Below are 17,839 nucleotides of genomic sequence, written 5' to 3'. Positions count from 1 at the left end.
GGATTGAGCTGGGACAGCTGGTCTACCCTCATTTCCCCACCACCACCTGGAACATAAAATGACCAGGCAGCCCTGGAGGGAGCCAAGGGTGTAGCCTGCAGTGGCCAGCTGGATTGGAAAGGCCAAGGCTAGGCTAACCGAGCTGGCTAGGAGAAGCCTGAAGGTGGGACTGCACATGCTACAAGATGGGCTTGATGTCAGACTCCCCGCTCAAGGTGGGAAAGGTTGGATTTGTCTCCCCGAGGGTCAAGTCAGTCCCTGCAGAGGGCTGCAGCTCCAGCCATGAGTTTCACTTTCCTTCTGCTCCCAAAGGGCGAGGCGTGATGAGATGGCCATGCTGAGGCAGTGCCAGGGCCGTGAGATGATGAGATGAGATGGAGCTCCCTGCCAGACGGCACGGAATGAGGCTTTACAGACACACACAGCACATGAGCTGGACGGACACAGGACTGACATACAGGAACACAGTGGGGAGAGAAGAGAGAGATAGGTTAGCTCATGGGCACGGCCCTGCCCCCACCTCCGCCAACACCACAAACCAAGACCCTATGGAGGAATGGGCACAGCCAGGTACAGCCACTGTCCGCTACCCCTGCCACAAGGATGGTCAGCCAGGATGCTGCAGGCCACAGAGTCAACAGTGCCCTGAAATATTCTTCCCCTTGGCCCCAAACTTTTACTGAGATATAACATACAATCAGAAAAATACATGATCAAAAGTGTGTAGCTGAGTAGCTCTTCCAGAAAGAACACATCAATAAACCTAGCACCTGATCAAGATTCAAACATTATAATTTTATTTCTAAGAAGTTCGAGAACAGGCAAACTAATCTACGGTAATGGAGGTTCGCTTTGGGTTGGGAAGGGGCACAAGGGAACTCTCTGGGGCTCAGGAAATGTGTCGTATCTTCACCTGAGGGATGATTGCACAAGCGTATGACATGCCAAACTTTACCCAGCTGTACAATTAAGATTGGACATTTTACTGCTATGTAAATCCCATCTCAACTCACAAAATGGACAGAGACCTGGAACTCTCTCATGCCCCCTTGTGGTCATTATTTCCTTAAGGAAAGCACCGTTCTAATGTCTAACACCATGAATCATGGGGTTTTCTTTGTCGAGGGAGGACTTGGTTCCGCAGTTGGAAGATGAGGTGAAGGCAGGAAACCATAGCTCTCAGTCTGTCCCATGCTTGGAGACCTAATTTGTCATCACATTGAGAGCCTTAGCAAATTTTCATAACTTTCGACCTAGAAAGCCCTTTTCTGGGAAATAAGTTTGAGGAAGTAATCCGAAACCAGAAAATTTTATCACCATGTTGATTTAGCTTCATTCCTGAAAGAGCAGACACGATGTCTGACAACTGGAGAATGTCAAATAAATTAGAGTCCATCCAATTCGCAGTGACAGTACGAACCCATCGAAAAGAGTATTTAATAAGCATTTTTCACTTGCTATATCGACATATAATGATTATGTTTCCTCGTTTACTTGCACCGGTTACTTCCCAGCCAATATGACTTCTTTAGTATTATTATACTTTAAGTCCTGGGATATATGCGCAGAACGTGCAGGTTTGTTACACAGGTATACACATGCTATGGTGGCTTGCTGCACCCGTCAACCCATCATCTACATTAGGTATTTCTCCTAATGCTCTCCCTCCCTTAGCCCCCCAGCCCCCACAACAGGCCCCAGTGTGTGATGTTCCCCACCCTGTATCCATGTGTTCTCATGCTCAACTCCCACCTATGAGTGAGAACATGCGATGTTTGGTTTTCTGTTCTTGTGTTAGTTTGCTGAGAATGATGGTTTCCAGCTTCATCCATGTCCCTGCAAAAGACATGAACTCATCCTTTTTTCTGGCTGCATAGTATTCCATGGTGTGTATGTGCCATATTTTCTTTATCCAGTCTATCATTGATGGGCATTTGGGTGGGTTCCAATTCTTGCTATTATGAACAGTGCCGGAGTAAACATACATGTGCATGTGTCTTTAGAGTAGAACGATTTATAACCCTTTGGGTATTTGTTTTTAAATATATAATTTACAATTTGTATGCCATAAGATTCAACCCTTGTGTCAATTTGATGATTTTTAACAAATTTACAGAGTTGTGCAATTCTAACTTTAGAACATTCTCATCATCCCAAAAATCTTCATGCCCATTTACTGTCACTAGCTGTTCTCTCCGTCCACCCCAGGCAACCACAAATCTACTCTCTGCCTCTATAAATTTGCGTTTTTTTGGGCATTCGCTATAGTGTCATCACACAGTGTTTAGTCATTTACGCCTTTCACTTTTTTTTTTTTTTTTTGAGACAGAGTTTTGCTCTTGTTACCCAGGCTGGAGTGCAATGGCGCGATCTCGGCTCACCACAACCTCCGCCTCCTGGGTTCAGGCAATTCTCCCGCCTCAGCCTCCTGAGTAGCTGGGATTACAGGCACGTACCACCACGCCCAGCTAATTTTTTGTATTTTTAGTAGAGACGGGGTTTCACCATGTTGACCAGGATGGTCTCCATCTCTTGATCTCGTGATCCACCCGCCTCGGCCTCTCAAAGTGCTGGGATTACAGGCTTGAACCACCGCGCCCGGCCACCTTTCACTTTTTTCACTGTTTTTGACTTTCATCCACGTTCCTGTGTGTGTCAGTCCCTCATCACTTTCTGTTGCTCAATTGCATTCCACTGCATGAATAGACCGGTTTTTGCTTTTATTTTTCTTAATCCATGCAACAGGTGATGAGCAGTTAGACTGTTTCCACTTTAGGGGCATTATAAATAATATTGCTACAAAGTCATGTAGGTTCCTCTGAGTGAAATTGCCGGGTAGTATGATAATATTAGGTCTAATTTAAAAAAAAAAAAAAGAAAGAAAGAAACTTTCTGGCCAGGCGAGGTGGCTCACGCCTGTAATCCCAACCTTTTGGGATGCCGAGGTGGGTGGATCACTGAGGTCAGGAGTTCGAGACCAGCCTGGCCAACAAGGTGAAACCTCAACTCTACTAAAAAATATAAAAATTAGCCGGGCATGATGGTGGGCGCCTTTAGTCCCAGCTACTCAGGAGGCTGAGGTGGAAGAAATGCTTGAACGTGGGAGGTGGAGGCTGCAGTGAGCTGAGATCGCACCACTGCACTCCAGCCTGGGTGATGGAGTGAGACTCAGCCTCAAAAACAAACAAAAGCAACAAAATAAATAAATAAATAAACTTTCCAGCTGTTTTCCTAAGTGGCTGCATTGTTTCCACATCCCCAGCCCTGCAGCGTATAAGGGTTGTTGGGAAACATGTGCAGGAACACGGGAAGCTGTTTGTCTCAGCCAGCAAAGTGAAGAAGACTGGGTACAACGCCGCACACACAGAGCTGTCCAAAATGGACAGCCAAAAAGGCTTCCTGTAGAAAATCGAGTGGGAGGAAATAGACCAAGGTCTTCCTGGAAGTGGTCTTGAGTGGAGGAACATGTCTCTCTTCCGCCTTTGGCTTTTCTCACCTAGCTCTGGGTTGGCCTGGCCCTCTGAGAAACCGGCTTCACTGACCCCTCCTGAGAGATGCCCACCCCCATCCCAGCTGTCAGATCAGCTGCGGACCAGGAGTTCTTTAAGGCCCTATAAACCTGGAAGTAGCTGCCTTCAGTGACTTCATAAGAAGAAGGTGGTTGTTATAAAGAAAACCGCTATGAATTATTCTGCAAAGGTCTTGAATGGACATGCATTTTCATTCTCCTGACTGAATACCTACAGTAGAACGGTATGCCGTATAAGAGGTATATGCTAAGCTTTTGTAACTTCTAGTGTTCTACAGCACTGTATGACTATAGTTAAAAATAATATTATACAGGTGTGTGTGTGTGTGTGTGTGTGTGTGTGTGTGTTTGAGACAGAGTCTTGCTCTGTTGCCTGGGCTGGAGTGCAGTGGCGTGATCTCGGCTCACTGCAACCTCCGCCTGCTGGATTGAAGTGATTCTCCTGTCTCAGCCTTCTGAGTAGCTGGGATCAAAGGCATATGCCACCATGCTCAGCTAATTTTTGTATTTTCAGTAGAGATGGGGTTTTGCCATGTTGGCCAAGCTGTGCTTAAACTCCTGGCCTCAAGTGATCCACCTGCCTCAGCCTCCCAATGTGCTGGGATTACAGGCGTGAGCCACCGTGCCCAGCCAACAGTAATACATAGTTTCAAATAGCTAGAAGGAGGATATGAAACGCTCCCCATACAGAAAACTGGTACATTTTTGAGATGATGGAATGGAGGCTGCTTAGGCAGCTTCGCATCCTGGAAGCTGATGAGGCCAAGGGCCGTGGCTGGGCCCCGCTGCTGTGCTGAGGCCACCACTTGTCATCCCCTGAGAGTCCACGGTGAACACCTCTTTCCGACTCTGCACTCGGCAAAGCCCAATTCACAGCTTGACGGCAGCCATGGGAACATTTACACCACACAAACTGGCAAATGCCACAAATCAGGGCTTTTATTCTGGGAGCTGGCCATTCCACGCCTCTCAGCATGTCACTAGCTGAGACCTCAGCATTCCTATGCAGCCCTGCAGGAAGGGAATTTCAGTATACGAAGAACCAAGAAGGAAGAGAAACATGTCCAAGTGCTAACAGCCAAGTCTTTACCTTAAGAAAAAATCTCCCACAGGCCAGGAGCGGTGGCTCACACCTGTAATCCCAGCACTTTGGGAGGCCGAGGTGGGCAGATCATGAGATCAGGAGATCGAGACCATCCTAGCTAACACAGTGAAAACCTACCTCTACTAAAAAATACCAAAATCAGGCAGGTGTGGTGGCAGGTGCCTGTAGTCCCAGCTACTCGGGAGGCTAAGGCAGGAGAATTGCCTGAACCCGAGAAGTGGAGGTTGCAGTGAGCTGAGATCGCACCACTGCACTCCAGCCTGGGCAACAGAACAAGACTCCATCTCAACAACAAAAAAAAAAAGAAAAAAGAAAAAAAGAAAAAGAGAAAGTTTTCCATAGGATGGGCCTTTGTATTAGTCTGTCTTGTCTTGCTATAAAGGAATATCTAAGGCTGGGTAAATTATAAAGAAAAATGTTTAATTGTCTCACAGTGCTGCAGGCTGTACAAGAAACATGCACCAGGACCTGCGTGTGCTGAGGCCTCAGGGAGCTTCCAATCACAGCAGAAGGGGAAGGGAAGCTGGCATCACATGATGAGAAAGGGAGCAAGAGGCACCAGAAGCTCCGAGTCTGGGCAAAAGGGGAGAGGGGCTCGGGGAAAGGAGGGAGGGAAAGACGCCCTCCCCTCCTGACCCCTTGGGAGACACTGGTGAGGCCCCCTGGTGATTCACAGGCTCCATGACCAAGGAGCAAAGCCCGTGTTATAAATAGGCCTGACCTGAGGTGGCTGCCTTGGCCGCCACCACCTGCCTTCCCATCCAGCCCAGGCCTGGCCACGTAAGTGGCCGCTTCCCAAGAATCACCCTCAGCTTTCGGCTCCAGGCGGAATCCTGGCTGTCACAGGGGCTGTCCTTAGCCCTGGAGCTGCCAGCCTACCCAGAGGGCCTTAGCAGAAGGGGACAATGTGAGGGAACACTATGCGGGGCCTCACCCCCACATCCTGTCCCTCAGAGGCCCTGGGCCAGCTCCACTGACCCAAGGCCGGGAGCCAATCCCTCTGAGGAGGCTTTGTCAAGCCTTAATTTAAGCGAATGTTCTTATCGCCACACTCCCGTCCAGGCCCCACACACACACCTGCCTCGTCAGCTGCTGTTTTAAGCCCATGAGGCAGCCATAGACACTTGGAATTCATGATATAAAGTCTCAAGTCTGCGCTTAGAGGGGAGAGAGGCTGGGGAGAGGAAAAGCAACCCCCAAAGCCGGCAGATGACTTGAAACTGTTCCACGTACACATGCTGGATCCGAGTGGTCCCATGGGATCCTCAAGCCTTCCCCCATCACCCCGCAACGTCCCCTGCAACATGGCACCTGTCTTATAGAATACATTTGCACATCTTTGTAGCGCCCCCTCCATGGCCACCTGTCCTAGCACCTCTCCCCTTCTATCCTTCCTGTCAATTGCACTGACCTCCAGGATACAGCCTCCCAGGCACATTCCCACCTCAAGGCCTTTGCACGTGCTGTTCCCTCTGCCTCAAATGCTTTTTCTTCATGGCTCACATCTTTACCTACTTAAAGTCTTCTCGATGAGCCTGTGCTCACTCCCTATTTAAACGGCATCTTAACTCCCAGTCCCACCCCTCCCCTCCTCAGGAACACAGACCCTACGAGGGCCAGAATGTTCATGTGTTCTGTTCACTTCTTTTTTTTCTTTTTTTTTTGAGATGGAGTTTCACTCTTGTTATCCAGACTGGAGTGCAATGGCGCAGTCTCGACTCACTGCAACCTCCATCTCCTGGGTTCAAGCAATTCTCCTGCCTCAGCCTCCTGAGTAGCTGGGATTACAGGCACACACCACCACGCCCAGCTAATTTTTTGTATTTTTAGTAGAGACGGGGTTTCACCTTGTTGACCAGATGGTCTCGATCTCTTGACCTTGTGATCCACCTGCCTCGGCCTCCCAAAGTGCTGGGATTACAGGTGTGAGCCACCGCGCCTGGCCTGTTTTGTTTACTTCTGTAGGCCCAGAGCGTAACACATACTTAGCTTTCAATCAACATCTGTCAGTCCAGGCACAATGGATCACACCTGAAATACCAACTTCTAGAAACCAAAGCAGGAGGATCACTTGAAGCCAACAGTTCGAGAAGAGCCTGGGCAACACAGCGAGACCCCATGTCTAAAAAAATTTCTTTTAGTCAGGTGTAGTGGCAGACACTTGTGGTCACAGCTATGTGGGAGGCTGAAGCAGGAGGACGACCTAAGCCCAGGAGTTCAAGGCTACAGTGAGCTGTGATCACACCACTGCTCTCCAGTGCAAGTGTCTCCAAAAAAATTAACTCATTAAAATTAAATATTTCTCCAATGAATAAGTAGGTGAATGAATGGTTAGAAATGTGCCTGAGAAGGGACAGAACAGTAAGTCTATGGGCAGAGATTTCTCATGCCCCCGTGTGCTGTCTGCATCCACATGTGGTGGGAAGCATGTTTATCATGGCCTGAGTTCACATCCTTTGAGACCCCAGGGAGCTCTCTGAGCCTCAGTTTTCTCAGCCGTGCAATGGGAGAACGCCCATGTGTTAAGCATGTGCTGGATCCCTAGTAACTTCCCTTAATCAGATTTTCACTTTCTCTTGACTCCATGATTAAAACCGACCTGAAGACCCCAGCCCAGGACCCAGCACAAGACAATTCACCAAACACTTAGGGATAACCAGCTGTGCACCCAGCGCCAATACAGATCCTTACTCCTAAACTGCCTCCATGACCCTCCAATTTTTACTGGACCGGAATTTGATTATATTACAAACCATGATCACATTTCATTCCCACAAGGGTTGGCATCACTCCCATAGGACAGAGACTCAGAGAGGTTGAGACACTTGTCTGAGGTCCTCCAACAAGACAGCCAAGGTGAGACTTGTCCCCAGGTGTGCCTGACTCCTCCCACACATACTCAGCTTCCCATCAAGCCTCCACATCAGTAATAACAGACGACCAATCTGTAAGGTGCTCAGAGGTGTCCTATGTCCTGATGGCAAGTTGTGGAATCCTAGGAAGCTGGCTCAAGTAGGTACATTCAGGGGTAGGGCAGGGTGTACAGGGGACACTGACACTTACTTAGCATCTGTTTGGTGTTAGTCATGGCAAAGGGTGTGTGGTAGTTGGGATCAGGGAGGTTGACAAATTGGATCACGGTCACACAGGAGGAGATGAAGATAACCTAAGTGCCTAAATCCCTGCATTTTTTCTGTTCCACTCTGAGATTTCTGCCCTTCTTTCCAGGGGACACGGCAAAATCAGGGCTGTGGATAATGTACCACTAGAATTTCTGCACTGCTCAGTGCTGAGGACTTAAGTAGATCACACCATTTACTCTTTCCACCTAAAGAGGTGGTTTCTCCGAGTAACTCTACCTCAGGACACTCAGGGGGAGGGGATGCATCCTGCACCCGGCCAGGAGGTGATGGGGCTGATTCTTGGACCCAGATGGTCTGACTTTAGAGGCTGTGCTGGCAGCCACTTTAGCACAATGGCTTCCCAGCATGGACCACCACTATGCTTGGCACACAGCAGCTTCTCAATAAAAACAGTTTCCTTCCCATTCTTAGCTCTGACTCTGCCATCATTCATGTGCCTGTGGGGCCACTATCCTCCGTGACACCATGCCTGAGGGTGTGAGCCGACGTCACCCTGCAGGACTCTTGACAGCCTCCTGCAGCCTCTACCCAACTACCCCCTGTCACCTGCCCTCCCCTCCACTGGCCACAAGACTTAGGTCACTATTTGGTTCTTTATCAATTCCATCTTCATTTAGAATTCTGTCTTGCCCAGCAATCCCATTACTGGATATATACCCAAAGGATTATAAATCATTCTGTTATCAAAGCACACGGACATGTATGTTTATTGCGGCACTGCTCACAATGGCAAAGACTTGGAACCAACCCAAATGCCCATCAATGATAGACTGGATAAAGTAAATGTGGCACATATACACCATGGAATACTATGCAGCCATAAAAAAGGATTAGCTCACGTCCTTTGCAGGGACATGGGTGAAGCTGGAAACCATCATTCTCAGCAAACTAACACAAGAACAGAAAACCAAACATCACATGTTCTCAATCATAAGTGGGTGTTGAACAATGAGAACACATGGACACAGGGCGGGGAGCATCATACACCGGGGTCTGTCAGGGGGGTGGCTAGAGGACGGACAGCAGGGGTTGGGGGGTTAGTGGGGGACAGCAGGGAGTGGGGGGCTAGGGGAGGGACAGCATTAGGAGAAATACCTAACGTAGATGACAGAGCGATGGATGCAGCAAACCACCATGGCACGTGTATGCCTACACAAGAAACTGGCCCGTTCTGCATATGTACCCCAGAACTTGAAGTATAACAATAAAAATAAATAAATAAAATATTAGATGCTAAATAAATGTCTTTAAATAATAATAAAAAAGAATCCTGTCTTGCTCAGAGTCTCGTTGGTGAGTGTAAGCGTGTCATCCCTCAGCTGTTCCACAGGGTTCCTGGAGGCCAGCCGAGGGGCTGGCCACCGAGAACACCAGCGTGGAGCTTAGCTGCTCAGCAGGAATGATCTGGATGCCTGATACCTGGGTTCTCCGATGAAAGTATCAGAGGCCAGGCACAGAGGGAAAAAAGGATGCTGGGAGAACCGCAGACACCACCTTCAGGTTCCCCCTCCCTCTCTTCTACCTTGCTTTATGTCTGGATGCCCACCCTGTGGACTCTTCCAACGGACTTCCTCACTTTCCATCTTCCAGGTGGGTTCAGCTAATGGGAGTCATCCACCAGTGGGAGATCAGAGGGCATCTGTATCTTTGCTCTCCTCCTGGACAGCCATGGTTGCTTGCCTCCCTCTTCCAAAGGCGCCTTCAGTCTGTCTGCACTCTCTACCCTCTCCTGTACTGGCAGCACTCCCTCCTCTGATGCTTCAGGCCCAGAAACAGTAACAGCTCCACTCTTGCGATCCTCAAAGGGCTGCAGCTTCCCTTAAGGCAGGCGGCAGCAAATTTTTTCTGAAAAGCGCCAGATAGTCAACCTTTTGAGCATTGGGAGCTGTAGATTCTCTGTTACAATGACTCAGCTCTACCCTGTGGCTCAAAAGCAGCCACACTTCATACGTACATGAATGAGCTTGGCTGTTTCAATTTGACTTTATTTTTAAAAGCAGGCAGAGAGATGGATCTGGCCATGGGCTGTCATTTGCTAACTGTTACCTTAATGCTGCCATTGCATTTTGCCTCCACTTTGGTAAATAGTCTTTTTCCTAAACTCCTCAAATGGCCCCACTGGGGTGAGCCCTCTGCACCCTACTATAGCCCTGACTTTACAGCTGCCTTACCCCAAGAAGGAGAAGTAGGTTTTAGCCCACATATCAATCCTGATAGACAGACAGTGGCTGCTTGGTGGGTTACATAGGAAGGACTCTGAGCTTTTATCTGGGCTCAGTGGACGAAGGGTGTTCTGATCGATTGTTAATGTCTGCCCTGGGCATGGAAGGAGGGAATGGTGTGAAAGTGCTATCTATTGCCATCCGCTGGCTAAATAGAGAAAGAGACTCATGATTCATACAAGGTTCAGCCTGCTTTATCCAAGCCTGGAATTTGGTGGCTGAAGAGCCAGGCAGTAATGAAAAGGGACTTTGCCCAGCATGCAGATCCTCTCCCTAATCAGGAGGAGGGTGGCCCACAGCCAGCTATAGCCAAGGATTCAGGCAATACATATGGTGAGAAAGGGGAGAGGGATGAGTAGAAACAAGGGCGGGAGGGTTGATGGGGGAAAGAGAAACATTGAAGACAGAGGGAGGAAGGAAGAGAAAAGTAGGTGGGGTGGGGAGATGAAGAATGGCGGGAAGAGAGCAGCAGGTGTGGAGGCTTCCAGAAATGACCCTTAGCATCAGAACCTGGGGCCTTTACACGTGGAGAAATCCCACAGACCCAGCTCACATCACAGGGAATTTCCTGGATCGAGTCAGTGAGTTCACTCTTGGTCACGTTCATTGACAGGGAGCTCACTCATACACAGGACATTTGGAGTCTGCTCTAATTGTGTTTCTTCTTTGGAACCAGAGCTCCAAAAGGCCCCCAGAAGCCATAAAACCTACTTCGCCTATATCCCAGCATCCACGGACCAGGGAGGGGAACTGACTTTCTCGAAGTCCTACAGTTGCAATAGCAGAACCAAGGTCCTCATGTCCCAGTGAGTTAAGTCTGACGCTTTTTCTCCCTTCTTAAAGAGCTACCTCCGCAGGCCAGCCACACAGTGGCCTCAGTTCCATTCTCTGGAACAACAGACAAGGAGGTTAACCCCTTTTCCAACTGAAATGATGACATCTGCCCCCCAGTTTTCTCATCTGTAGCCTTCAGCCTTTTCCCAGTGTCTTCAGAACAGTGGTCACTGTCTCCTGGGAGTTTTTGAACCCGCCTTCTGCAGCAGTAGTGGACATCTCACTCTGCAAAGGGTTGCCCAGGGTCTACGCAGCAGGCTTCCTGCACTTCCACAGGCCCGCGACAGCCCTGGAAGTCTTAGATCTAAGTGTGGCCTCACTGTGCCTGTTGTCAGACCTCTCAGGTCTGCAAACTCCTCCATCTGTCAAATGGGGATGCTGGTTTTTCTTGCCCGCTTCATGGATAGGTTTGAGGACTAGATGCTCCGTAGGCCTGTGAGCCATTACTGGCTTTATTACTATGCCCTTTGCAGCAGCTATGTCCCCAGTTGACTCAGATTCAGTCCCAGATGGATTAAAATCTTCAAATGCTTTGCATATCAGTGGCTGACCAGCCAGTAGCCCCGCCCCCAGCCTGCCGGCCTCCATCACTAAATCATGCAGTGGGTGTTTCTTTGAGAAATTAGAAAAATCTCAGATCCTCCAGCCCATTGACTCTCCCGTCTCTGTATCATGGTTGCTCCACTGACCTAGGCTGGCCACCCGCTCTCACCGTCCGGTGAGTCATCCCGCCACTCTTACAGGCTGATGAGATGCTGGGCCTCACAGACGGGCCTCGTGACCAAGTGCCAGGATGTCCAATAATGTTTCTTTCACTGATTTGTAGTTGGGGCCTGCCCAGAGTGTTGTATTGAGGAACATTGTGAGCCATGCCTGGGCTGAACAAGAGAGCGTACTGTGATCGACTTGCAATGCCTGCCGTGGATGAAGGAATGGCTAGGGATGGCACTGTGCCAAGTATTTGCCATTTCCAGCCTAGTGTTTCCCTGCCCCCATGAAGCAAGAAGCTGGTTAGACTTGGGTGGCAGGCTCCCCTGACTGATTTTGGGAATCGACTGCTCCACTACTGTGTTGCTACCTACAGCTGCACTAATACAGGAGCCACTAGCCACATGTGGCTTTACATTTACATTAATTCTAACTAAATTAAATCAAAAATTTAGCATCTCAGTTGTATGAGCCACATGGCTCATGGCTACCATATTATACAGCACAGACATGGAGGATTTCTATCACCACAGAAAGTTCTGTTGGACAGGACTACACTAGACCCACAGTTCTCACCAAGTGGTGATGGTGCCTGCCAATGGGCATTTTTGGCGACATCTTAGAGACATCTGGGGTTGTCACAACTGGAGAGGAGGGGCTGCTGGCATTTACTGGGTCAAGGGCGGGGATGCTGCTAACCATTTTTCTTTTTTTCTTTCTTTTTTTTTTGAGACAGAGTTTCACTCTTGTTACCCAGGCTGGAGTGCAATGGCGCGATCTCGGCTCACCGCAACCTCTGCCTCCTGGGTTCAGGCAATTCTCCTGCCTCAGCCTCCTGAGTAGCTGGGATTACAGGCACGGGCCACTATGCCCAGCTAATTTTTTCTATCTTTAGTAGAGATGGGGTTTCACCATGTTGACCAGGATGGTCTCGATCTCTTGACCTCGTGATCCACCCGCCTCGGCCTCCCAAAGTGCTGGGATTACAGGCTTGAGCCACTGCGCCCGGCCCACTAACCATTTTTCAAAGCACATGAAAGGTCCACAACAAAGAGATATGCAACCCAAATACCAACAGCACCTACGCTGACACTGGTCTAGAACCCTGGTCTGGAAGAATCGTGACAAATGGCAAGGAGCATCAAGAGAAAGAGAGGGCAACATCATCTTCGCTTTGAATAATAACTAGATGTAACAAAGAACTGAGAAAATGAGCCATCCACTGTTGGCAGAGAAGCAAGTCACTAAACCTCTCTGATGCTCAGTTTCCTCCTCTATAAAACTGGGACTGTATCACTGCCCTGCCTTGATCATCAGCGGATTAAATTAGTAATGAACGTGAAAAAGCTGTCTTATCTGTCCCCGTGAAATAATGCTGCACAAGTTATTATCTCGACAGATATTCTTCAGGACATTGGGTTGAACAGTCCAGTCTCTAGCACAAAGGTATTGAGTCTTGTTTTTTTTCACCTTGCATAACCTGGGGTCACTCCAGACTCCAAATCTTACTTCCTGGCTTCTAAAATGGGGCTAATAACTCATACCCAAGCTCACTGGAATATTAAGCGTGAATGAGACATTTAATCCCATCAAGCCACCATCTCTCCTCTACGCAACAGTTAATCCAGCTGCCGTCCATGAAATTGAAACTCAAACCCCAGCTGGTACCCGAGAAACAGCTGAAAATGCATTCAGTCTCGTACAGGCAGAGAAAAATTCACTTGAGACCCCGAACCTTCAAATTCCTGTTACCCTACGCATGAGCCCTGGCCATGTGGGGAACTCACTTTGCCGGTTCCTAAGGATCTTTCCTCTGTTGCCAGAAACTGCAATTCTTTCTTTTTTTTTTTTGAGACGGAGTTTCGCTCTTGTTACCCAGGCTGGAGTGCAATGGCGCGATCTCGGCTCACCGCAACCTCCGCCTCCTGGGTTCAAGCAATTCTCCTGCCTCAGCCTCCTGAGTAGCTGGGATTACAGGCACGCACCAACATGCCCGGCTAATTTTTGTATTTTTAGTAGAGACGGGGTTTCACCTTGTTGACCAGGATGGTCTCAATCTCTTGACCTCGTGATCCACCCTCCTCGGCCTCCCAAAGTGCTGGGATTATAGGCGTGAGCCACTGCGACCGGCCCAGAAACTGCAATTCTTACAAGTAAATCAGCATCAGGGTGAAACACGTGAAAAATGGAGCAGACAGGGAAAATTATGAAGCTGGGTGAGTCATGATCTGGGAGAGGAGAGATTCAGATGAAGATAGTGGTGTCTCTGGATCCTTCAGACTGAATGAGAGAGAGAGAGAGAGAGTGCACGCGCGCGAGCATGTGTGTATGTTAAAGAAATCTATCTTGGTGTCCAGGGCCTTGTTTGTGTAACAAAGTTCATTTTCCACCAGGTGCAGTGGTTCCACGCCTGTAATCCATACTCTTTGGTAGATTGAAGAGGGTGAATCACTTGAGTTCACAAGTTCGAGACCAGTGTGGGCTACATGGTGAAACCGCATCTCTACAAAAAGTATAAAACTTAACTGGGCAGAGTGCTCTCCTATAGTCCTGGCTACTCAGGAGGCTGAGATGGGAGGATGGCTTAAACCCGGGAGGCAGAGGTTGCAGTGAGCAGAGATTGTGCCACTGCACTCCAGCCTGGGTGATGAAGCCAGCCCTTGTCTCTAAATAAAAATAAAATAAGATGCAATTTATTTTTGTTGCCCCATTCAAGCTAGAGCTGAGGTTTAACCTTTCCTTAAGGTCTTCATCGAGGGGGTAACATGGTGAATTTTGTTTATTATTATTATTATTTTGAGACAGAGTTTCACTCTTGTTGCCCAGGCTGGAGTGCAATGGCATGACCTCAGCTCACTGCAACCTCCGCCTCCCCGCTTCAAATGATTCTCCTGCCTCAGCCTCCTGAGTAGCTGGGATTACAGGCATGTGCCACCACACCCGGCTAATTTTGTATTTTTAGTACAGATGGGGTTTCTCCATGTTGGTGAGGCTGGTCTTGAACTCCTGACCTTAGGTGATTCACCTGCTTCAGCCTCCCAAAGTGCTGGGATTACAGGCGTGAGCCATCGTGCCCAGCCAGATTTGATTATTTCTAAACCCAAGAGGCTCCTGGTTGCTCCCTGAATACCAGCCATGACAGCAGGGGCTGATCTCAGCCCAACACCCTTACCGCAGAGCTGTGTGTCCTTGAGCAAGTGGCTTCCCCTCTCTGTGTCTCAGCTGCACCATCTGTCACAGGAGGGGTTGGATTGGGCAGCAGTCTGAGTTGGGAGGAGGATCCTCCCTGGTCTCAAACCCACCTCTTCCATTTTTCAAATAATTAAATTTCACATTTATTTTCATGCCACACACCACAGCAGCCAACCATGGGCTTAAAATGGGCCATTCAGACAGTTGTTAGTACCTACCAGGACCCAGTGAAGGGCTGTCTCGCCCTGGCCTTGTAGACTCACAGGCCCAAGTCCCTGACTTTTGGCAGCACGAGGTGGTTCTGCTCAGCTTGAGGCCCTCCGTTCTCTCCTCAAACTGCCGCAGAAAGTCCTGATCTTACCCCCAGAGGAACACTGGCCCTGCAAAATCTTTGCAACAGTCACACCCTAATAAAGTGCTATGCTGCTTGTCCGTGTTTGCGAAATGTAGAAATTCATGAGTTTTGACGGGGCAGGTGCTGGCAACAGCCTTCTGTGGTTTTGTTAGCTCAAATCAAAGGAAAAGCTCTTATCCAATTTGGGTGAGCACCAGAACCACCTGTGAAGTTTCAAATCTGTGAATTTCTGGGCCCTTTCCCCCAGGAGTGTTCAATAGGTCTGGGATGAGCCCAGGAATCTTCATTTTAAAACACCCCCACCCCACCCTTGGCCCACGTGAGTCTGATGGGTAGGTTGTCAACAACCCTTCACTTCAAGAAACACCTCCCTGGGCGCTGAATTCCAGTTAAGATCTCAGAGGTGGTGGAACGCAACCCACCCAGAGTTTTTTTTGTTTTTCTGTTTTTGTTTTTGTTTTGTTTTTTGAGACGGAGTTTAGCTCTTGTTGCCCAGGCTAGAGTGCACTGACTGGTGCGATCTTGGCTCACCACAACCTCCGCCTCCCAGGTTCAAGCGATTCTCCTCCCTCAGCCTCCTGAGTAGCTGGGATTACAGGCATGCGCCACTACACCCAGCTAATTTTGTATTTTTAGTAGAGATGGGGTTTCTCCATGTTGGTCAGGCTGGTCTCGAACTCCTGACCTCAGGTGATCCGCCTGCCTCGGCCTCCCAAAGTACTGGGATTACAGGCAAGAGCCACCACGCCCAGCCCCCCTCAGGTTTTAGAAGGAGAAACTGAGTTCCAACTGGGGAGAGGACTCGCCCAAGGTTACAGAGCCCAAACAGGATATTCAAGGTGACCAGACCTGGAGGCAAGTGGCAGCAAATATTTATTGACTGGTAACATACAGCCCTTCAAAAGCCAGGGGACCAGAAACTCCCTCTCCTCCTCTTCCTCCTTCTTCCTCCTTCCTCCTCCCTCCTCCACCCCTTGGCCTCTTGGCCTTTTCCTTCGCTATTCTTCTCCTCATTCTTCTCTTTCTCCTCCTGCTTTTCTTCCCCCTCCTCCTTCTCCGTCTCCTCCTCCTTTTTTTTTTTTTTCTCCTCCTCACTATTAATATTTTCTAGAACTCATCCATAGCCTAATCATACATAGAACCCTCTGTTTTCTGTTCCCACGGTACACACTGGACATAGTACCCAGACACGGGAGAATACAACGTAGGTCGACAATGGATACAGCACCCAAGGGAACCACCATCCTTACTGGACTCCAGAAGCCCTCGTGGGCCACTCAGCCTCCATGCTGGTGCACTGAATGAGACAGCATCTTTCTAAACAACCACAGAGTGAAAGTAACAGCCTCATTTTCCAGGCCCTACGGGACAAAAGTCAAGGCTCCTGTACCTGTGGGTTGATTGATGCCAGACTGGGCAGCCTGGGCTCCCCACTCCAGGCATCCCCACTCCTGGCCTCCTCCATGGGAAAGCTGCAGGAAGGCAGCAGCCCAGAGGCCTGTAGCTGGTGAGGTCTTCTCCTCTCCTGGGAGGGAGCTCCACGTCAAAGTATAGCCCCCTTCTGCCCCACTGTGGGGCCACTGAGACCTGTGAATCTTCTTCATTCAAAGAAATGCCCGCTAACCGGGGTGCCAGATACACCTTCCTTCAGACAGAGCTCAAGGAAGGCAGCATGAAATTGAAACCTTCTGCCACGAATTTCCATTGCCCTTCCCCGAACACTCACACATGCTTAATCTGCAGTTTAAAAGAGAACACTGAAATGGACGTTTCTACTCAACAGAGTTGGCAACATGAAAGGGGAAGACGGGCTCTCCCCTGACCGTAACCCAACACCAGTTAAGCAGAAACCACTGGGAGTTGAGGAAAAATAGAAACCCTGACGTCTGCCGGCAAAGATTCACAGTGGAGATTAACTCATGACCCTAAACGCGTTTTTAAAAATTATTAGCGAACGGCTTGGTCCTGAGAAGAGGGACTTTTAAAAATGTTCACTTGCCCCAGCATTTTGTTCTAAAATCTTTCCGCCGAAACACTCTCGTTTTCAAACTGAGCAGCACGGGCATCTAGCAGAGGCATCAGGCCTCGGAAGCTCTCAGCAGCAGAAAGGCCTAAAATAGACCAAACCCCGGAGGCCCTGCCACCGCAGCCCCCAACAGCACATTCCTGAAAATTCAGACTTGCCCATCAGCTCGCGAGGTGCCCATCAAAAACCCAGCCCAACAGTACCTTCTGCAAAGAGGACACAGATCACAGGAACCACGACTGCCTAAGACGTCGCCCCAGGTGGCCACAAAGGGAACCCACCAGCCTGGGAAAGCAGGAGCGAAGGAGCACCCCTCCACACACACAGACACACATCCCTTCTCTTACTGCCCCTCCCCGACCCGTCCTCCCCGCACCCTCCTTCTGGGCCAATGTGATAGCAGCAGCTGAGTCGACCAGTCATTTCTAAAATTAGCTTGTGAGCTCCAGGTCTGGCCAGGAAACGGCAGCCCAGGGTGGCCATGGACCAGGCAGCCGAGACCATGGACATATTTGGTGGCCCCTGAGCAGGGAAGGGGACAGCTCCGGACACAAGCACATGCTCTCTCGTCATCCCTGTCCCAGAGCAGGCCACACACCCACACTCCCACCTCTGCCCACACAGATAACCAGAGACTGCAGGAACTGGGTGAGGAGGAGAATTGGCCGATTCTACATGCCAGGCAGACTCTGGAAGAAAAGAAAGTAACTTGAATAGATGCTGGT

The 17,839-nt window shown here is 49.4% G+C and overlaps 1 protein-coding gene across 5 annotated transcripts in view; it reads right to left on the bottom strand.

The window, feature by feature from the left end:
• MYO18B (myosin XVIIIB) overlaps positions 1–17,462 on the bottom strand; it is a 397,224-nt gene extending 379,762 nt beyond the window's left edge. For 4 of the 5 annotated variants that reach the window (XM_078336710.1, XM_054239730.2, XM_054239724.2 and 1 more), the window contains exons 1-2: positions 17,318–17,462; positions 300–449 (exon numbers count right to left, since the gene is read on the bottom strand). In XM_078336710.1, coding sequence (XP_078192836.1) covers positions 300–336 — 37 coding nt within the window. In that variant the 5' untranslated portion in view covers positions 337–449; positions 17,318–17,462. The remainder of the gene's footprint in view (positions 1–299; positions 450–17,317) is intronic. The other variant, XM_078336705.1, reaches the window with a different exon arrangement.
• Between the last annotated feature and the right edge of the window lie 377 nt (positions 17,463–17,839).

This window comes from Callithrix jacchus, chromosome 1, assembly GCF_049354715.1.
Source record: "Callithrix jacchus isolate 240 chromosome 1, calJac240_pri, whole genome shotgun sequence".
Lineage (NCBI taxonomy): Eukaryota > Metazoa > Chordata > Mammalia > Primates > Cebidae > Callithrix > Callithrix jacchus.
This window is presented reverse-complemented; position numbering and strand designations above follow the sequence as displayed.